Genomic DNA, 23,523 nt, shown 5'->3' with positions numbered 1-23,523 from the left:
TGTAGCTTTTTAATCTTTTCAGTCAACCACTCTATATTTGCATTTCTTTCCTTATCAATCTTCCTGAAACCATTTACCAACATGCCACTACACCTCCTTAGAAGCTTCTGCACCTCCTTCATAGGTTCATGAGTTACCTGTTTTTCAGACCAAACCTGTGCCACTAACCTTTCACATTCGTCCTCCTTTAGCCAACTTGCTTCAAATCTGAACATATGCTTCCTTTTCTTTCTCAAACTCTTTGGCCCTGTTACAGATAGCACCACTGGATTATGATCTGAACATCTAGCAACCATACTCTCCACCCAAACATCTTGGAACATGGTCCTCCAATCACCATTTGCTACATATCTATCAAGTCTTTCTTTAGTGAAGGTATGATCAAAGTGACCATTACTCCACGTGAAAGGATTCCCCACACATCCAACATCAAACAGTCCATTCTGCTCTAAAGCTTCTCTGAATTGCGCCATCTGACTTTCAGCTCTCAGACCTCCTCCAACCTTCTCATTTTGAGTCAGAATTTCATTAAAATCCCCTGCTACACACCATGCAAACCTCTCTAATGGCTTTAGTCTAGATAACAGATCCCATGACAATCTCCTTTTTCCCACCTCTGGATGCCCATAAAACCCAGTAAACCCCCAAACTTTACCATCCTCTTCATGAATTTTTGCACTCACATGCCATTGAGAATAGCTAATTAATTCCACCTCATTCTTATTTTTCCAAAATAGCACTAGACCCCCTTTCCTTCCTACAGGATCCACCACGAAGCAACCCTCCATTCTCATTCTATTTTTTAACACTTCTACTCTGCTAGCCTTTATCATAGTTTCTATAAGAAAAACAACTTTGGGAGACTTTTCCTTAACCAAATTGTTAAGGTCCTGAACTGTCCGAGGGTTCCCAAGCCCTCGGCAGTTCCAACATAATAGATTCATAGCTATTGGCGGGGCTGCACCACAGCCTCCGCCAAAACATCCTCCATCAAAATCTCCTCCATCCCCAAATCTGTCTTCAACTTCTTTTCTCTTCCACCAGCAACACTCACCTCTTCCTTCCCACCATCAATACTTCTTTTCAAACAATTAACAGAGTAAGAAATCTCACATGAAATTCCTTTACCATGAGCCCTCCTCTTCCATCCCCTCCCCTTCTGTGTGATGACCTGATTTGAAGAATCAAGATTATCCTCATCATTCTCACCCAAATGACTTCTTGAGACACCACAGCTCCCTTACCCTCACTTAGGGTGATTGGCCTAGTTTCTTCTTTTCCCTCTTCATGAGTCCCCAACCCAACATCCCTATTCCACTGAGTAACTATATCTCCTCCTATTTCTTCCACTCTACCCTCCTCCCCCCTCAGTTCACTCCCCTCATCCCTCACATTAAAGCCCCCCTCCTCATCATATTTGCTTTGTTTTTTAATAACCCTTTCCCTCATCTCCCTCATCTCCCTCTTTTTTATTACTGCAGGAGCTCTCAGCCAGGATCCAAACTGAACAGACCCTCTCAAATCTTCCTCCCCTTTACAACCTGTTTTATCATGTAAAATGCAACCACACCTAAAACAAATTTTTGGTAGCTTCTCGTATTTCACTGGTATCCACATTCGTTTACCCTCCAACATAATTGTTCTTCCTCGAGCAAGCACCTTCATCAACTCACACTCCACTTTCACCCTGAGACATCTACCCCACGCCATTCCATCCTCCTGTATATCCACCTCAACCACTTTCCCAATTGATTTCCCTATCTTCTCGCCCATATTCAGATTCATCCCACTTAAAGGCAGATTATACAACTGAATCCAGAATTGCTCAGTCGAGAAATCAAACTGGTTTGGTTGGATACTTCCATCAAACACTCTCAGTGCAAATAGATAATTATCAAACAACCATGGACACCCCTTCAGCACTCTGTTCCTATCTCCCTGAGATGCAAATGCGATTACAAAGCAATTCTCTCCAATCTCACAGAAATCCATATGTTTACTTACTTTCCAAATTTTCACCATCATCGATCTCACTACATCCTTGCCGATCTTCCTCTCAACACATACTTTTCCCACCAGGCTCCTATCTTCTTTCCTTTTCACTTCTTCCATATCGTCTAAATCAACCTCGATGGGAACCTCCTCATCTTCATTCAAATTCAGACGTTCACAGATCTCTTCAATGTCCTCCATTGTTATCGCGTCCTACTGACGACAATGCACTCCTTCCTACTCCCAGGGAGTAGAGCAGAATCTCACACTTCACTAGAATCGCCTCTCAGGAGAGACAATAGAGAGAAGACTCGTCCAGTACTGCATATCACTTGAAGAGGGACGTTCCAAACGGTACTTATATCTTATTGTTGGCGGTGGAGGGAATGTGATGGATGTGGAGGAGTCGTGCACGATAGAGCAAATGTCTCTTACATTGTGGCCAGGACAAATTTCTGCTAATCCTAATATTAATTCCTGTACAGACATCCGCAATGTATTCTCATATGGTTTTGTGCTTTAATGGTACCGGGTTTATTGTGGAAGCTGCGGATACCATAGTTGCTACATCCATGAGAACGAGAATCAAGCTTATTGCTAGATGGGGTGAGTAATTAATAAATTTGTGATCAGAATTCTAATGATCAGATATTTATTATATATATGCTGATCGATATATCTCGTCATTATGTTGCTTTTGACATTTAAGCACTATTTAATTTCGACTTGATTGAATTATTGGATTTCCCACTCCAACTCATGATCATACTAATTAGCAGTACCATTGTTGTGATCTTAGACAATTATTGAACGTAATTTAAGATGAAACTTCATAGTGCATGTATAGTAAGTACCCGACACAATACCCATTTCAAGGGGTAATTAATAGGGGCTATTTATGCAGCATTATAATGACCTGATTTTTAATTGAAGATTCCAGACGCTAATGTGATCCCATTTTTTCCTTTTTTTTTTTTGTCAAAACATGCAGGAAATACACCTACTTGGGTTACTTTCTTAAGAGAAAAGGCCGAAACTGCAAGTGAGTTTTCAATCCCCAGTAGAATTTTTTTTTTTTTTTTTTTTTTTTTTTTTTTTGGTTTTGGAGAATGAACATCAATGTTATATTTATTAATAAAACTCCATCAAAGGAGGGAAAGAACACAAGATGGACAATCCTCCATCTCAATAGAATCATCCTCTAATTACTCTAATGATCAGTTCTTGGCTAAACATGAATCAGCAATACCATACATAGCTACTAATAAATCCTTGAAACAAATTGCTGTCAAAGAAGTTTCTTTGAATGAAGACACCACACATCCTTTGCTGCTAGACACTCCCAAAGAACATGTATTGTACTTTCCTCTTCTTATAAACACAGTGGACAGTTTGATGACTATTATTTTACTTTTAAAGAGATTTAAATTAGTGGGTAAGGCCTCTAAGCAAGCTCTTCGTAGGAAAACTTTTGCAGCATTTAGAATTTTTAATTTCGAGATTCTATTCCAAACAGCTTCCTTGCAATTTGAACTTGAAGACTGGCTTTTATCTCGGCCCAATATCGTTTTTCGTAAATAATATGCACTTTTTACAATAATATTTGAAAGACTAATAGGAAAATATTTCTTCAATTAAATCCACATTCCAGTGTTTAGTATTTGAATCAATAATAGCAGCCACTGATTCTTCTTCATTCAATAATATCTCCATATAATTTATAACAATGGTCTGATTGTTAATTCTAGTTAATAGTTTCTAGTCAAACCTGCAGGGTGGTGCATACGCTTTCTACGATATTTGGTACTTTATTGTGAGTTTTCTATCTCAGAAAGATATCAGATGCATTATATATAATTGGATGAGTTTTGCTTTGTGATAACACAATTAAGCTACTAGATCGATCAATGCATTCTTTGCATGTTGGCACATTAATTATTTTACTTGTTTTGCAGCTCATTCCACAGGTTTGGCAGGTGTACTAATTGGATTACTACTCAGTAAGAATCTCATGTATCTCTCTCTTTTAATTGCTTTAGTAAATTAATCATATATTCCACAGGAATGGCATGTGGCAATTAGTGTATTAGGTGCTCCATTTGTGATTAAATTTTTGATATGTAAATGGCGAAGGAGGCACTTATCCATGTACGACAATGTTGAGGAATTTCTGCAAAGCCAAAATAACCTCATGCCAATAAGGTACTCTTTCTCAGAAATTAAGAAAATGACCAAGGGTTTTAGGGAAAGATTGGGTGAAGGAGGATTTGGCGTAGTATTTAAAGGAACACTTCAAAGTGGACGTCTTGTAGCAGTAAAGATGTTAAGCCAACCCAAAGCAAATGGACAAGATTTTATCAATGAAGTAGCAACCATTGGAAGGATCCATCATGTGAATATAGTACAACTCATTGGTTTTTGTGTTCATGGTTCAAAGCGTGCCCTACTATATGAGTTCATGCCCAACGGATCTCTAAACAAACATATTTTTTCATCAGAGGCAAATATCCTCAACTATGAGAAAACATATGATATTTCTCTAGGAGTGGCACGTGGGATTGAGTATTTACATCAAGGATGTGACATGCAAATTTTACATTTCGACATTAAGCCTCACAACATTCTTCTTGACGAGAATTTGAAACCCAAAGTTTCAGATTTTGGCTTAGCAAAATTGTGCCTAGTGGAAGATAGTATTGTTCATTTGACTCGTGCAAGAGGAACATTTGGGTACATGGCTCCTGAAATGATTTACAAAAATATTGGAGGTGTTTCATACAAAGCTGATGTCTATAGCTTTGGAATACTGTTGATGGAAATGGTGAGTAGAAGAAAGAACTTGAATGCATCTACAGAACATTTAAGCCAAATTTACTTCCCCACTTGGATATATGATCAATTCCTTGATGGAAAGAATATAGAAATACAAGATGCTACTGAAGATGAAAGGAAAATATGTAAGAAGATGTTGATAGTCGCATTATGGTGCATACAATTGAAGCCTAGCGATCGTCCATCAATGAACAAAGTCATTAAAATGCTTGAAGGTGATGGTGAATGCTTACAAGTTCCTCTCAAGCCTGTCCAACCATTACCGAAGAGAGAGATAAAGGGTGATAGAGATAATTCAAATCAGGCTTCATCGTCAATTCAATCAGATGAATAAAGTCTTATTTAATTTTTATTGTTTATCTTTCTAAAACTAAACTATCTTTTTCTATCATTTTTCTTTTTTAAGAGAAGGCTTTGTACTGACTGAACTATGAAAGTTTTGCTTCAAGCCCACGGAAAAATAGAAGATCGAAAATATAAGGTCATAATCTTTCTACGCTTCTCATAGTGTATATACTACACAGTGCCCTAAAAATAAGTATCAATCTAAATATAGTTTGATGCTACTCATCCATGTATAGATTAACAAGAAGTCATGTTTTATCTGTGTGGTAGCGTCAATAATATGTTACTTATAAGTGATCATATCAACAATTTGTAGTAATAAATAACCATAGTTGTAGATAATACTAGGCTTAGCCAGTTAAATATTAGGAAAATGCTAAATGTATTGCAAAACATTTACAGATCTACGTGGCTTTTTACAGTTTTTTTCTTTTTTGTATTTCTTTTAATGAAAGTGATGTATAGACGAGTATGTCATGTATGTTTTTCTTTTTGATACAATTAGCATTGCCCTAAATAATATGCAAATAGGAGTACTAGTTCAGAAAATACAACGTAATTAATGCTATTATAAGTCAACTTTAGTGCCTCAAATTGTAGCGGTCCATATAAAAGTGCCCCAAAATTAATATAAGTTCACCAATAATAATCAGCACTCTAAACTAAACTCTATACTAAGGTTACTTTAGAATATTGGGCCTAAAATTACTAAGGGTTTATTGAGGGATTATTGAGGGCAATTTAAATATTGGGCCTAAAATTATCTTTAATAAGCAATGTTAGGTGAGCCTATGATTTAATAATTACTGAGGTTGGCTTGAAATTTTAGTTAGGCCCATAGGTTGAAAAATTTAACAAATATTGATTTCCTAGAATGAGCGGTGCTACTCTGCCACCTGAGTAGCATCACTCTAAGTGACCACTAGGCCAAATTGGCTTTTTCATTTTTTTTCAATTTTTTTATTCATATTTGTTTTATTTTCAAACTTTTTTTAGAAAATATAAAAAATATATCAATATACAAATAGTCACTTCTTTCACTATTAAGTAAAGAAAAAAATTAAAAAAATAAAATAAAATACAAGAAGTGTCAAAATGAGGAGGCAAGTTGAGTGGGCAAAGTAGCATTTTTCATCTTAAAATACATGCGTAAACACGATATATATATATATATATAAATGAATTATAGCTATTTGAAAAAAAAAAAGGATTGGGGCCAATGTCTGAAATGTAAAGTAAATGTATCCATATGTAGATATCTATAGGGGATTAATCATACAAAGTGGATCTTATTAGTTCAAATATGGGATATATTTGGTGTTATGCCTCTGTTTTTATGGATGGAGATTGATTGGGTGTCTCAAAAAGCCTGTCTCAAAAGGTTTTTGGACATGAAAATCTCAAAAAATAATTTGTAGGGACGAAATTTGATGGAACTAGCCAAAACTGTTCGAACGAGATTTTCTTTTTGAGACGAACCAATTTCATTTAAAAAAACCATTCAAATGGAAACCTTTCAGTTCGAACTGACACGTCCTTTCGAACAATATGAAACTTTGATTCGAACTAATAACCATATTTGATCATGTTCAAACGGACAAAGTGTTCGAATAGATTTTATGCGTTCAAACTAATAAAATTTTCAAATGACTTGTGTTCGAATAAAAATTATGTTTGTTCGAATGGGATTTTGCATGTTAATCTTGTTCGAAGAAATATTTCATTTGTCGAACAGCCATACGGACTGTATTTCTCAGTTATCGTTCGAATGGGTTAGTTTTTGTTCGAATTGGTCTTTTTAGTTCGAATAGATTTATAATTGGTAATTGACCATTCGAATTGGTTATTTACCGTTTGAACGGTATTAATCATACAAAACAGAATTTAATTAAAAATATCATACTAATATTACACAAATTGTAATTCAAATATCACAATTGTTCAAATGTTTTGAAACATCATAATAGAAAGACAACTAAAGAAAAAATAAATTTTAAGATTGTGGTGGTGACATAGAGTTTTAGGATATAATTGATTGCAAATGTTCAAACACAGCTTTTTGTAACTCCATCCCCAGTCTCCTCTGCATGTTCTCTTCTAATCTTGCCTCTAAATCCGCTGCTTGATTTAATCGAGTCAGCATCTCTTTTTCCTTGGATCTCAATCGTTCTATCTCAAGCGTTACTTCCTTTAATTCCTTAGTCCTGTCGTCATTCGATCTGACTTTAAAAGAAGATGATGATGTTGATGATGGCTTCACGCAAAGTCCTAAGTCCCTCAAATATCCATAACTTGATCTAAGAATTTGAGAAAGGATCTAAGCATCGTTGACAGATGATTCATCAGATGGATTTGCAGTAGTTTCCTTAAGATATATTATCTTATCCTACAAAAAAAAATTAAAGTTAGTATAAGTTACAAAAATATTATTAAACAATGAAATTAAATAAATTTAAACTTACATAATTTGCCTCTGTTTCGGCACTGGTCCAAACACCATCACGATTTTTATGTGTTTTAGCAAACAATTGAGTCAGATTGTAGTTGGCAGGTCTTTCTTCTTCCTGTAAAAGAAAAATCTATATTAGAACTTAAATCAGAAAAGTGTATTATATGTTAATATTTAACGGGGATTAGAATAACTTACTTTTTGGTTAGACAAATGATGAAAACATCGAGAACTTGCATGATGGTGCATTGTTAATTTTTATCTATTTACTTTGTTCACAGTACTCCGTTGCTAAAAAAACATAGTATATCTATATGTTTAATACATCTATCATATATTATTAAAAAAAGATAGCAGCAAAATTACCTGATAAGCGAGATCTTCAAACATATCAAAAGCATTCTCCCATTTGTTTGGTGGCATTGCTTAGAATGGATTTTGGTGCGCCTCTGTTGTAGTACTGAACTTCTGATAGTGTGCATAACATCGACCTTTGTACCTCCGGAATGCATTCAAGATCAATTTCTCAACTGTTTGTCGATCCTCTCATTGGCCAAAATTAAGTTCAAACTCGTCCTTTCAAAAATTATAAACAACTAGTATAAATACATAATAACTTTAAATTAACATGTTATACGTAGTTTCTTGAGATGTAGCTTATTACCAAGTAACGATTTTTGATATAGTATTTCACATCTTGAGAAACTTTAGTCCAGGAGGATGTAGCCATCAGTGCATACGTGTGAGTAAGCATACCAACATAAAACGCATACCATGCTACCGAATCTCTGTTGTCATCAGTGTGATCATCAGGAATATCAACTTTAATTTTATCCATATTCCTTACTTTCTCTATGCAGACACCCCTCGTAGTGCCTTGACCTCGGCACTGGCTTACAATAACTATATATACAATAATTAAAGCATATATTTTAATTCAATTATCTTTATTTTATAGATATATATTGTAACGCCCCGACTCCCACGTACAAAAATACGGGAATCGTGACGTCAGGATAATGACAACACGGGTCACGCATCCCAATGAAATGTGCTCAAATGTGCGCAACATGCAAAAGTGCACAATAAAAGTCGCAGCGGATCATACAAATAAGTCAACTAAGTACCAGAATTTTAAATACAAATATTCAAAACAAATCATCTTTAAAAAAAAGTTATACAGTCATCCTAAAATATATTACAAAACAAATACATAAATAATTGATTAAGTGAATCTCGATAAACGGGAGCAATCCCAGATCACTCTTCCAATGGAGCCAAGCTTAAGGCTTGTCATCCTCATCTGCATCAAAATCTGCGATACCATAAAATGGTACCACAGGTAAGTATAAACCAAACAACTCTCGGGATACAAACATATTGATGCAACCAAGATACATGTATATGACAAAATATGCGTCAGATCCAAAAATATCATTTTTCCTGAAAATAGATATTTTTCAACACACGCCAAAGTCTCATTTTGGCCCAAAGATAATAACCCGTCATTTTCCCAGAAAATGACCCAAATCAATAAAACATCATTTTCCCAGAAAATGAATCACATAAAATCCTTTTATTCAACACATGCTATTTTCCCAGAAAATAGTCCATTAATCCATTAACCAATGCAACATGATCTCCTCTATGGATCATCCGCACGTCCTGGTTTCGTAGCGATGCTCAGTTTCGCGCCCAGCGCGTTCGTGGCCAAGCACCCACTACGCAACGAGTGATGCACAGTTCCGTGCCCAGCGCGTTCGTGGCCAAGCATCCTCTAGCCCCCGCCAGCAGAAGGGCCATGGAGTGGGCACGAGACCATCTCGTCCAATCCTGTTGTTGTCCGGTGACAATCCAGGAGACGTCACTCAGTATATTCTGCTCCCGAGTAACCAAAAGAGCTCCACCGAGATAATGCCCCATGTCGACTTGGGGTCGTGATACACACGCAGTCAAAAATCCTTTAACACATGAAAACTCAGTTTTCAATCAACACACATGAACATGAATGCATGTACACGAAAACCTAGTTTCCTTTACAAATATGATCATGCGTGCAATAAGTCATGTACATGAACAACACCATACCAACAACCAACATTTCACAATACCAACCAAACATACAACTCCGTCCACAATCCATCTGACCCCCGTACTCCTCGGACTCAGTCCGGCATATAACAAACCAGATCACAACAATATGAGTTAGTGCAAAAATATATTTAAATCACGATAGTTCTTTGGAAAAATACTTACAGTGCTATAATATAATTTTCAAAGGATCATGGAGCTGCAAAAAATGGCGGTACAACAACGTAACAGTGCAAAATGCACTGTGGCCATGGGTCTCAAATACCTACTTTTGAATGGAGACAAAATAATACCCGAAATTGATAGGTAGGGCTTAGGGATATCGGTGAAGCTAATGGTGGTGGTGGTGGTTTATCGTGGGTGCCAGCGTAGAGGGTGATTTTAGGCCAAAAATGCCCAAAATGGAAATGTTGATGGTGGAGCTTCACCGGTGACAGATCGGAGCTAAGGATGAGTGCTTTGGGTTGCTAGGAGGTCGAGGATAAAGTGGTAAAGAAATGGTGGTCGGAGGTGGTGCGACAGCGGCGCTGGAGCTCAAGATTCGCCGCGGCTTTGAGGAGTTCATGGTGGCTAACGGCGGCGTGAGAGAGGCTGCAACTGGAGGGAAGGGGTCGCTAGGGGGAGGGGAAGCTGGAGGGGTGGGCGGTGCTGACCACGGCGGCACGGCGGCGGCTGGGCTAAGAGAAGAGAGAAATGGGCGGGGAGAGAGGGAGAGAGGCTGCGTGGAGAGAGAGAGAGAGAGAGAGAGAAGAAAGAAATGAAAGAGAAAAAGAAAAGAAAAGGGAAAAAGAAAAAATGAAGGGAAAGAAATGAGGTCCAATCTCCACATCTTGGGTCACAAAAATGATCCAACGGAAATGATTTCAAAACAGCATCTCAATTAAAATAATTTAAACGTAATGATAAAATGAAAATAAAATTATTTAAATCCAACAATGAATTAATTTAAAGAAGAAATTAAGAAAACATAACAAATTAATTTTCACAATTTAAAGATCATAAAATAAACCATTTAAAATATCTGATAATTTTAAAACAAGAGAATAAATTTTTAAATTATTAAAAATAATCCTTCAATAAAAATACACTAAAATACGGGGTGTTACATATATTTCTTAAATCGAGCATTAAATGTGTATTTAATTTGATAAAATATTTTGTTATGTGTCTGGTGATGTTGGCTCACTATTAATGGCAAGTGAACCACATGGAGAGTTGGTAGTGGATGGGGATGGTGCGTGTGTTGCTTTGCATTTGAGAGGCATATTGTTTGAAATTGTAAAACATTATTACTCGAACAAACATTACGGATATTTATAAGAATGATACTTGCACAAATATTTGTTTGAAATTCATTCACTATCCAAATATTTGTTTAAAATTCATTCACTATCAATGTTGCTGGACCAGTCGCCCTCATCCCCATTAGACATTTTAGTTGATTCATGTTCTTCCGACATTTCACCCTCAATTACTTCAGGTTGAAAATCTTCTCTACGCAATGAGACCATGTCATATTGGCTCACAGTAATAATTTGAGTATTTTTACTCATCTTCCATAGTAATCACAATTGACTCTGTCAACCCATGCATTTCTATTTCTTGTGAACTTTTCTTCAATGTGGGCTTATGTTTATTGGTCCTCATGTACTTGCATCAGTTGTTACCCCTATATCTACATTTTTATACATATAAAAAGATGTGGAAACCATGCCTAAATCTCCCCTAATCGGATAATCCTCTCTTTCTCTGATCTCTGGCTCTTTCTGTTGATGGGAAGAGGAATGGCGGCCTTCCCTGCTGGACTCAGGCTCCTTATAAGTACCGTTCTGGCCCTAATCCTTGTTCCTCCAGCTTCTAGTCTTAAGAATAATCATCACTACTATCCTCCTTCTTCCTTTGGCAATATCCCTAACATTAGCTATCCCCTTCGACTAAAAGGCGATCCACCAAATTGCGGAGACCAAAGGTTTGAGCTCTCATGTGATGAGAACAACCACACATTGTTATCTTTACATGATAGTAAATACTACGTAAGCCAAATCAAGTACAACAACTACACAATCCGAATTGTAGACTCAGGTATTCAGGAGGATAATTACTCCTTCATCCCCCTTTATTTTCTAAACTACTATAATTTCAATATTAAGAGTTCTAGTTGGCTAGACTGGGAATATTCATATCAAATATACTATCCGAATGCGTGATTTAGTCGGTTTGAGTCATTTGTCGGAGTGTGGTCAATAAGAAGAGTAAGATAAAGGTCTTAGTGTCTTAATTCTAAAGTGAATCATGAGTTCACTTTAGTGGATGAGTTCTCGAGGTAAGACCTTGAGTTTGGAAGAGATAGTGACCGTAAGTAGATTCTGAAAGTTTTAGCATAGCATAGGGCACGTAAGAGCACATGATAGAATGAGAGTGTTTCAAGTGAAGTGTAGCCTTTTTTTGCAGTTTAACTTGCATATGCACTAGATAGAGAATGACGTCAAGGTTATGTGTATGCATGTAGGTTGTCATATGACACGCACATAAATGGACTACATGATATGAAAGTAGCATGGAGTCCAGGTAAGTATTTTGTTCATACTCTTCTAGAATTTTCTAAAAGACATAAAATGAAAATGAAACGCTTTTCCTTTATGATGCCTTCAAAATGACACGAAAGATGTTTTACGAAATCATGCTTAGTGTTCAAAGGTATACGTACGTATGGCTCTTCTTAGCAGCCCCTTTTTACACACCCCAAGTATTAAGTGTATGCATGTGAATGGATGACTATACGCAGTACCTATTGTATGTATTTTCTACGAAAATAAATGTTGATACTGTTGCCTCCTGCTTTAACCGATACTTTGACACGAAGAAAGTGTTTTAAACGTCCTTATGAACTGATGTTTTAAGGAAGTCATGAACAGGTGCTTTATGGATGGTATGAAAGATGATGTTTAAGCTCTTGCTTTTAAATGGCATTTTTCTATGAATGAACTGTTAAATGAAAATGATTGAAAAGGAAATGACTGAACGTTTAATGCATGAAAATACGTAACGACCATATGAATGAATGAAAATGGTACCAAAGGAATGAGCAAATTGCAATGCCGGGTAAGTAGTACTGGTAGTGCACCCAGTGCTACTCCCTGACTGAAAGGGATTCCCAACCTGTGGCCACGAGCAGAATCCAAGTCCAAAGGAAGACCGCTAACCCTAACACATGGGGCGTAACAGTGTGTACCGGCCAAAGAAAGTGATAAGAAATAATGTATAAATGTATGAATACATTGCATTCTTTAAGAAATGAAGGCACTGACGGGAGAAACATTTTACAAAAAGAAAACATTTTTTAAAGAAAAAATTTTTTAAAGAAAAACTCTGTCCAGTGATATTTTCAAATGAATGCATGTATGCATATACGTATAGTATGTATGGAATGATGAATGCATAAATAAAAACCTATATTATTATATTTTAACCGTATGAAGTAATGCTTACGAGTCATTGACTCATTTTAATTTTTATGTATGCCTCTCCCCCACAAAAACTGAATGAGTAGTACGTGTCAGGACGGACACGGCCCAAGGGGAAGAGCACGGAAGTCTAAGCATGAGAGTTTAATTGTACGAGATGCCTTTTTATTTTATTATAAGATTAATGTTTTCAGCTCTAAACCTCTTTTATTCTCAAAACACATTTTATTTTATGACGTAGAGTCTTGCACCTTGGGTATGGAAGTAAAAAGTTTTTAATCGAATGGTAATTCTCGTCGTCCTTTCTAAAATCATTTTATAAAAAGTCTCACCACAAGGACGAGTATTACATAGTGGTATTAGAGCAAAGCCCATGTTATGCTGGATTTTATAGCATTCTTTTCAAAATAAAAGAGAGAAAACCTTTTTCAAAGAAAGAAAACTTTTGAAAAGAGAACTGCAAGTGAAGGAAAAACCTAGACTGACCGTCTTCCCAAGGCATGTCTCATCCTGCAGTAAGTACAAGAAAGTATTTTATTCTAATGCTATGATATTTTCAAGTATGACCTAATTAATGCATGCATGTCAGATTGCCAACTAGTAAGAGGTAGTAATGCTAAGTGTATAGAATGTAAGAGGTATCAGAGACTGAACATAGTTAGAGGATAAGGAATGGACGATGGAACGTTAGGACACGTAGAAGCAATTGCTTGCTAGTTAAGAAATGCATGAACGACCATGAGCTAAGCTAGGATCGAGATGGAAAATGAGATTGCAACTTCAAGCCTTGCTGGCAAGAATCTTAAAGTGGAAGGTATGAGCGCTACGTGATGGATGGGCTCATGTACTTCAAACTAACTTTAAGCATGTCGACCGAGGAGTGACAAGACTTGAGGGCAAAGTTCTATACAAGAAGTGACTGAGATGCTGAACGTGCGCAAAGACGCGTGGAGACAACGCGAGGACTAGTATGAACGGGTCCATAGTAAAGGTAAGCAAATTCTAAGAACACTGCATGAATTCCTAGAACGCTAAGCAAAATCCCTAGAATGTTAAGCAAATTATGAGGACATAATTTATTTGAGGGAGAGAATGTAACAGCCCGCTCATTCTTTTTTACGTAAGCAAATTTGACTGCGAGTCTCGTTATGCTTGTCGAACCTTGATGGTGTGTTTTTAAAGATATTAAGTAATTTATGAAGTAAGCCCAGTGTTTTGAAGCTCTTGAATATTTTAAATGCCCTGGAAATATTTATATTAGGTATTTTTAGTGTTATTGAACCAAGCCTAATTTCAAATAAGACAATTATAATATTTTTGAAGAGTTTCAAAAATATTATAATTATAGGAAATCATTTTAATATCATTTTATGAAAATGATTTCAATTATTTAAAATATTATGCGATTTAAATTATGTTAAAAACTCTAATTAATTAAATGGTTTTATTCTTTTAAAGATATTAAATAAGACTTCATCATTTTATTAATGATGAATGAATATTATTTTATAAACTAAAGTTTAGTTTAAATAATATTCGATCTTAATTCCTCTTAGTGTTTTTGAGTTAAATCGATGTTTAATCTCTTACCGTTAGATCGTTTTGAGAATCCCAAGACGAAGGGCCTGGATTAAATACCCAGGCCCTCTCTCTTTCTCCCTCACTTTCTCTTTTCCCTCTCTCTCTCTTTCCTCTCTTTCATGCGTACACCCCTCCCCTCTCCCTCAGCCCAACTCGGCCCCGCCGAGCGCCACCCGACCTCACCGCCACCACCAACGGCCTCCTTTCACACCGGCGAGTTCCCACCACCGAACCCAGCCTCCATCTCACAGCCACCCTCTCCCAAGCACGCCCGCAGCTCCTGACGCAGGCTTCACCGTGCGCAGCTCCTAACGCCACAGTACGCTGCTACCTAGGCCACCGCACCTCCACCACCTCTCACAGACCCAACCACCATGAACCTCCCTTTTCCTCTCCGTCGCACACACACACACTACCCATAAATGGGTTTTACACAGTTTCATTACCACCGACGACCCTAGCGCCACCGTGCATCGGTTTTAGCCCCACCAAGCACCACCATCGGCCTCCCTCCTCCCTTCCCCAAACTCCCCACGAAGCCCTTGGCCTCCCTCAACCGCACACCCCCTCACTCTCTAGCACACGGGTTCCCCTTAGATACCCATGGCTCCGCCTCTCTTGGCCTCCCTTACCCTAGCCCTAAACCCAAACCTCCACTTTACGTGGTGGACAGCCACCATACATGGTGGACAGCCACTGTACATGGCTAACGGCCACTGTACACCGCCTTAGCCACCACCCACAGACGCACAATGTCGGCCACCCTTGCATAGCCCAGATCCACCCACTAGAATCCTAGATCCAGTCCCCAAGATAGTCCTATCAGAAGGTCACAGTAGTGACCACTACTGCACAAGCTAGTGGCTTTCGACGCCACTAGTCATGCCGAATAGCAAGCGACGCACGAGTTACCCCGACAATGGTATAACCGTCTATCTCTCGTTATTTATGTTATATGTTAGTTGGTTGGTTAGGTTGTAGACTGTGCTGTTAGTAATTGTGGAGTTTGCTGTGTAGTGTGGTGATGTGATGTGCTATGTAGTGTTGTGGACTGTGTTGTGATGTGTGGATTGGGAAGAATACACGTGGAGTGTACTCTGTGTGGTGTAACATGTGTGAAGGGAGTGCACGTGGGGTGTACTCCATGAGTTAAAGCGATACACTGTGTGGCGTGTCGCAAAGATAAGGATGGTTACGTAATTGATAGGCGTAGAGCGTGATGAGTAGTGTCGGGAAGTGTGGAATAGTGTTCCAAACTAGTTATGATATGGCCTGTAGTCTGAGGTGACATGTGTCACCGTGTAGTTAACTTATGGCTTGGAGTATGTGCGAAGTGACAGAACAAGTGTAAGACTGCGTAGCAGAAGCATGATGGGGGAATGTTATGGTCTGATATGGTTAAGCAAGAAGTCGTGCTTGTGATGAGTGAGGAGTCAGTGTAAGAGTGATTTAGTGGGATGTTAGGTGACGTGACAAGGTCACGATGTAGCTTGTGAGTAGTCTCAAGCTATATGACATGACGTAAAGTGTAGTTATGAAAGGGGTCTTGTCATGTTAAGTATTGGGATAAACTATCAAAAGGGACGGGTAGTATGAAGAGTCATGCTAGTCAGGTTAAGAGAAGGTTAGTATCGGAGTATGGCGCTTGTCCCTATGAGCATGTGATCAACAAGTTATATGTTGATCTTAGGTGATAAAGGGGGGTAACGTACGTGTGTAATCTAGTGAGACACTTGTACCGGACGGATTCACCATATGTAATGGGTAATATGTCCTAAGTATGCTTACAGGGTGCTTAAGCCTCAGAGTTGACTTAGAACCATATGAATGAGTATTTAGCGTGAGCTAAGATGCATGAAGGTAGTGACGGGTGTATTGTCTAGGACTGGGATGCGTGACTTCATATGGTCTAAGTCATTCATCGGGGTGTGGTCAATAAGAAGAATAAGATGAAGGTTTTAGTATCTTCATCTTAAGGTGAATCATTGGTTTACTTTAGTGGATGAGCTCTCGAGGTAAGACCTTGAGTTTGGAAGAGGTAGTGACCGTAAGTAGATTCTAAAGGTTTTAGCATAGTAAAGGGCACGTAAGAGCACGGGATAGAGGGATAGTGTTTCAAGTGAAGTGTAGCTATTTTTCTAGTTTAAGTTGCTTATGCACTAGATAAAGAATGACGTCAAGGTTATGTGTATGCATGTAGGTTGCCATCTGACACGCACATGAATGGACTGCATGATATGAAAGTAGCATAGAGTCCAGGTAAGTATTATGTTCATACTCTTCTAGAGTTTTCTAAAAGACATGAAATGAAAATGAAATGATTTTCCTTTATGATGCCTTCAAAATGACACGGAAGATGTTTTATGAAAGCATGCTAAGTGTTCAAAGGTATACGTATGTATGGCCCTTCTTGGCAGCCCCTTTTTACGCACCCTAAGTATTAAGTATATGCATGTGAATGGATGACTATACGCAGTACCTATTGTATGTATTTTCTACAAAAAGAAATGCTGACGCTGATGCCTCGTGCTTTAACTAATACTTTGACTGATGCGAAGAGAAAGTGTTTTAAATGTCCCTATAAACTGATGTTTTAAGGATGCCATGAACTTATGCTTTATGGATGCCATGAAAGATGATGTTTAAGCTTTTGCTTTTAAATTAAGTTTTTCATAAATGAACTGTTAAATGAAAAGGAAATGACTGGACTGAAAGAAAGGACTGAACGTTTAATGCATGAAAATACATAACGGCCATATGAATGAATGAAAAGGGTACCAAAGGAATAGGCAAATTGCAATGTCGGGTATGTAGTACTGGCAGTGCACCCAGTGCTGCCCCTAACTAAAAGGGATTCTCAACCCGTGGCCACAGGCTGAATCCAGGTCCAAAGGAAGACCTCTAACCCTAAAACACGAGGCGTAACTGTGTGTACTGGCCAAAAAAAATGATAAGAAAGAATGTATGAATGCATCACATTATTTAAGAAATGAAGGCACTGACGGAAGAAACATTATACGAAATGAAAATCCTTCTTAAAGAAAAACTCCATCCAGTGATGTTTCAAATGAATGCATATATGCATGTATGTATAGTATGTATGGAATAATGAGTGCATGAATGAAAACCTATGTTATTATATTTTAGCCGTATGAAGTAATGCTTACGAATCATTAACTCATTTTAGTTGTATGTATGCCCCTCCCCCCATAGGAACTGAATGAACAGTACGCGTCAAGACGAACACGGCCCAAGGGAAAGAGCACGGAAGTCTAGGCATGAGAGTTTAATTGTACGAGAAGCCATTTTATTTTATTATAAGATTAATTTTTTTCATTGTAAACCAATTTTATTCTCGAAACACATTTTATCTTATGATGTAGAGTCTTGCATCATGGGTATGAAAGTAAAAAGTTTTAAATCGAATGGTAATTTCCGTCGTTGTTTCTAAAATCATTTTATAAAAAGTCTCACTACAAGGACGGGCGTTATGGAGGCCGACTAAAAGAGAAAGGGAGAGTGAAGTAAACCGAGAGAGAGAGAGAGAGGGAGAGAGAGAGAGAGATGAGAACGGGTTGAGGGGCTTACCAGCAGCGTGCTTGTGGTCAGGAGGGACACTGGTAGTAGCAAGGCAGTGAGTGAAGCAACATGGGACCGAGGCGTGAGGCAAAGAGTGGCGTTTAAGGTGTATGTGATTGATGTTGGGGTTGGGAGAGAGGATAGGCATTCAGAGTGGGCGTTGGAACTTGTGACGGTGAGTGGGGGTGTATATTTGACCAGAACAGAGTGCTTTTTGCACCAAAAAATCGACCATAGTTCAAGGAATCAATATGTGGTGGTGGTTTGTGCAAATACAATGAATATACAAATCGTACAATGCATGAGAGTAAACTGATGTATGTGATTGATGATGAGAGATTGGGCAGCAATATATTAAGTTCTTAGAAAGTCTCTTGCTGACATATGGTTAATGGGAAAAAATACCAAATAACGCATCACGTATGAGACTTTGTAAGCACTAGGAAATCGGTCGCTTTGATGCCATGATAAACAAGTTAAAATGGAATTAAGAGAGAGAGCAACTTTTATTTCTTTGTATCTAAATGTATAAAAGAATGCCATATATAAGTGAACATGGTTAGAGGAATAACGAAAATTCAATAAATACAAAATAAGCCAAAGATAATATTTGATATATGCTAAATATGGTATAAGGCATGTTACAAAATAAGGTTTACTACATTCCACAAACCATTTTACTACTAGTAACATCATTCTCATCTCATATTTTTATACTCAAATAAACCCTTATTGTTCAATTTTTTCCTTTTGGCACTCGTTTCAAGAGAAAGAAATTTGAAATAATATTATTAAAATCACCTACGTTTTCGAATTTATATAACTCATCATGTATTTAATGTGAACATAACTTATCACCGCTTTAGAAGTGTTCTACCCTATCTACTCCATAATTGAAAGAACTCAAATTCCGGCTAACAAAGAATAAATAAATAAGAGGAAAGAACGATTGTAGAAGAACGAACTCAAAGTTCTTCTGCCATCTTTACTTCTCACAAAATTTCCATCATCGTTCAACTATGTTTTATTTCAAATCCATGTATTTGGAATATCTTTATTAGCTGTAAGCTTTTTTTATTAGATTCTTGTTTATTTTGGGTATTGTTTGAAGTCTCAGTCCTATTTTTAGTCTTTTAATTTTAGTTTTATTGTTGATCAAGGTGATATGTAGCTCATTGTTGGCTGAGGCCCCATTTGGATTTAGAGTTAATCTCAATTCATCTCATCTTATCTCATTTAATCATTACAATATTTCTAGATTTTCATACAAAATATAATAAACAATTAAAAAATTATAAATCCAAAAATAATAATAATAATAAAATAATATTCTAACAATATTTTATCTAACTTTCACCTTAACTTATCTCAACTCAACTCATTATACAAACCTCAGTCAATCTTTTAGCTTATTGTTAGCCTTTGTTGGCTTTGGTTCATTATAAACTCGTTACTGACCACAACTCCAAATTTGATATTCCAGCTGGTAGCCACTTCATCATCAATATCACTTTCAACATCTCATGACAATCAATCAATGAATATCAAGACTATACTCAAGTTTCAAACTAAGATTTTATTAAGTATAAATAATTAAATCTACCTTTTCTCACTAGTTTAAACTTTTGAAACAAGTAGTATTTTACAGGGTATCATAGACCCTAAGTTTGAATCTTGACTCTAAACTTCACTCAATTAATTAAATGTTCCACGTGTTAGTCCAGCTCAATTATTATGGGAGTGTATAGCCCACACGTGAGTGGAGTGTTAAGATAAATACAAATAATTAAATTTACCTCTTCCCAACACCTTAACCTTTTGGGATAAGTGGCGGTTTTAAATTTATCCTTTTAGTCAATACGATCTCACATAATTTGGGTTCAATAAACAAGTTTAAGACGATTACACTGTAATTTACCCGTACGTTCCTCTATTGCCCGATTCTGATTAGTAGTACCGTTATTGATCATATGCTCAATTCTAAGGATTAACGTTGAACTTATCTTTAACATCACCAAACTCAATTCTTACTGAATATCCGAGAAATGAATATCACATTAAATTGTTTATTTGTTCTTATTAAAATGAATATATTTTCGTCACAAGTAGTAATTCTTATAATGATATATATTAGGACTAAATTTATCAATCTTAGTTTAGCTAGCATTATAATAATTAAGGCCTAATTGTTAATTATTGAATTCAGACGCTAATGTGAAACTTTCTTTTTTGTCAAACCTGCAGAACCCATACCAATCTCACGATGTGAGTTTTCTGTCCCAAAAAGATATCAGATGTATTATATATAACTGGATGGGTTTTCTTTGGTAATAACACAATTGTTGGAACATGGCAGCTAATTTTACAGGTTTATTAATTGGATTACTGCTCGAAGAATCTCATGTATCTCTCTCTTTTGATCTTTTTTAATTGTTTTAGTAAATTAATCATTCCTTAAACTACGAAATAAGAATTTTGAAATGGAGTAATTGGTTGTGAATACTACCTATTTATTTTTTCAAATGTACGACACAAAGGTAACAACAGGTAGCTAGACTGATAGTGCAACAATAATGGGATCGCTTTCGTATAATTAATTACTTTGGTATTTTCCTTTCCAGATTGGCATTTGGCAATCAGTGTATTAGGTGCTCCATTTGTAATTGCATTTTTTATATATAAATGGCGAAGGAGGCACTTATCCATGTACGACGATGTTGAGGAATTTCTGCAAAACCAAAATAACCTCATGCCAATAAGGTACTCTTTCTTAGAAATTAAGAAAATGACCAAAGGTTTTAGGGAAAGATTGGGTGAAGGAGGATTTGGCATAGTATTTAAAGTAATATTTCGAAGTGGATGTCTTGTAGCAGTAAAGATGTTAAGCCAATCCAAAGCAAATGGGCAAGATTGAGCAATGAAGTAGCAACCATTGGAAGGATCCATCATGTGAATGTGGTACAACTCACTGGTTTTTGTGTTCATGGTTCAAAGTGTGCCCTTAAATATGAGTTCATGCCCAACGGATCTCTAAACAAACACATTTTTTCATCAGAGGCAAATATCCTCAACTACGAGAAAACATATGATATTGCTTTAGGAGTGGCTCGCATTGACTATTTACATCAAGGATGTGACATGCAAATTTTACATTTTGACATTAAGCCTCACAACATTCTTCTTGACGAGAATTTAAATCCCAAAGTTTCGGATTTTGGCTCAGCGAAATTGCACCCGGTGGAAGATAGTATTGCTCCTTTGACTCGTGCAAGTGGAACGTTTGGATACATGGCTCCTGAAATGCTTTACAAAAATATTGGAGGCGTTTCATACAAAGCTGATGTCTAGAGCTTTGGAATGCTGTTGATGGAAATGGTGAGTAGAAGAAAGAACTTGAATGCATCTACAGAACGTTTAAGCCAAATTTACTTCCCCACTTGGATATATGATCAATTCCATGATGGAAAGAATATAGAAATACAAGAAGCTACTGAAGATGAAAGGAAAATATGTAAGAAGATGATGATAGTCGCATTATGGTGCATACAATTGAAGCCTAGCGATCGTCCATCAATAAACAAAAGTCGTCGAAATGCTTGAAGGAGATGTTGAATGCTTACAAGTTCCTCTCAAGCCTCTCCAACCATCACTAAAGAGAGAGATAAAAGGTGATAGAGAAAATTCAAATCAAGTTTCATCGTCAATTCAATCAGATGAATAAAGTCTTATTTAACTTTTATTGTTTATCTTTCTAAAATTGAACTATCTCTTTCTATACTTTTTCTTTTTTAAGAGAAGACTTTGTGCTAACCGAACTATAAAAGTTTTGCTTTAAGCCGAAAAAAAAGGAGAAGATTGACAATATAAGGTCATAATCTTTCTACGCTTGTCGTAGTATATATGCTATGCAGTGCCCTAAAAATAAGTATTAATCTAAATATAGTTTGATGCTACTCATCCATGTATAAATGTTTTACACATTTCTCTCTCTCTCTCTCTCTCTCTCTCTCTATTATTTCTTTTTCTCATTTCTTTCATCTATCTCTTTTTATTATTTTCTCTATACTTTTTTTATTCGTTTGTTTAATTTTTAAATTAAATAGATGAAAATTTAGATAAGTTGTTGAATGGTACTCTTAAAAACTAGTTAGTTAAAATAGGAAGAGTAGAATGTAATTAGTTTTCAGATAAAAAATATAGATTAACCATTGGAAGTGCTCTTACAATATGTAAGGTTTAATCCTCTTGACAAGGCCCGTAACAGCAAGTCATGTTTGATCTCTGTGGTAGCATCAATAATATGTTATTCAAAAGTATTCATATTAATAATTGGTACTAATAAATAACCATAGCATGCAATAGATAATACTAAGCTTGCCAGTTAAATAATAGGAAAATGCCAAATGTCTCACAAAACAGTTACAGATCTACGTGGCTTTTTACACTTTGTTCTTTTTTATTTTTAATGAAAGTGATGTATAGATGAGAATGTCATGTGAATGTGTAAGTTTTTCTTTTTGATACAATTAGCATTGCGCGCCACTACAAAAAAAAATGTTTATTTGTGACCAGTTACTTCCTGTCAAAATGATTATTTTTTGTCAAAATGAGTCTTTTTTTCTCAAATAGTCGTTATCATCACAAATAATCCATTACAAATACTTATTTTATTGCCCAAATAATATGGCAATAGGAGTAGTTTAGGAAATAAAACGTAATTAATTCTATTAGTCAACTTTAGTGCCTCAAATTGTGACGGTCCATCTAAAAGTGCCCCAAAATTAATATAAGTTCACCAATAATAATCAGCATTCTAAACTAACGTCTATACTATTTTTATATGCTTGCTAGCTGTGGCTGTTCATGTAACACCCTGACTTGAAATTACTAAGGGATTATTGAGGGTAATTTAAATAGACCTAAAATTATATTTAATAAGCAATGTTGGGTGAGCCTATGATTTAATATTTATTGAGGTTGGCTTGAAATTTTAGTTAGGCCCAGAATTTTAATAGATATGGATTTCTTAGAATAAAATATGTGATGTAGTTTCCGGCCCTAAATGAATTATATCTATTTGAAAAAAAATGGGCATTGGGGCTAATGTCAGAAATGTAAAGTAAATGTATCCATATGTAGATGTCTATAGGGAATCATACAAAGTGGATCTTATTAATTTAGATTTGGGAT

The 23,523-nt window shown here is 36.4% G+C and overlaps 1 protein-coding gene and 2 long non-coding RNA genes across 3 annotated transcripts; all 3 read left to right on the top strand.

Moving 5' to 3' along the window:
- The first annotated feature begins 2,751 nt into the window (after positions 1-2,751).
- LOC121263841 lies at positions 2,752-3,992 on the top strand. Its single transcript, XR_005940362.1, has 3 exons — positions 2,752-3,034; positions 3,748-3,805; positions 3,948-3,992. It is a non-coding gene; the product is annotated as an uncharacterized LOC121263841 (long non-coding RNA).
- Positions 3,993-4,081: 89 nt separating this feature from the next.
- On the top strand, positions 4,082-22,286 carry LOC121263834 (rust resistance kinase Lr10-like). The gene is made up of 2 exons (XM_041166914.1): positions 4,082-5,039; positions 21,936-22,286. Exons 1-2 carry the CDS (start codon positions 4,139-4,141, stop codon positions 22,052-22,054), a joined length of 1,020 nt encoding a protein of 339 aa, XP_041022848.1. The 5' UTR covers positions 4,082-4,138; the 3' UTR covers positions 22,055-22,286.
- LOC121263838 lies at positions 6,317-11,815 on the top strand. The gene is made up of 4 exons (XR_005940360.1): positions 6,317-6,464; positions 6,947-6,951; positions 7,484-7,495; positions 11,803-11,815. It is a non-coding gene; the product is annotated as an uncharacterized LOC121263838 (long non-coding RNA).
- Positions 22,287-23,523: the final 1,237 nt, after the last annotated feature.

The sequence above is a fragment of the Juglans microcarpa x Juglans regia genome, chromosome 4S (assembly GCF_004785595.1).
Source record: "Juglans microcarpa x Juglans regia isolate MS1-56 chromosome 4S, Jm3101_v1.0, whole genome shotgun sequence".
NCBI lineage: Eukaryota > Viridiplantae > Streptophyta > Magnoliopsida > Fagales > Juglandaceae > Juglans > Juglans microcarpa x Juglans regia.
The sequence above is the reverse complement of the archived record's forward strand: the minus strand, read 5'-3'. Positions and strand labels throughout refer to the sequence as shown.

Coding starts and splice junctions, on each gene's coding strand:
- LOC121263834 (XM_041166914.1), top strand. CDS start 4,139: ATGTACGACAATGTTGAGGAATTTCTGCAAAGCCAAAATAACCTCATG. Junction 5,040..21,935: donor AGTCATTAAAATGCTTGAAG/GTGATGGTGAAT, acceptor AAATGCTTGAAG/GAGATGTTGAATGCTTACAA.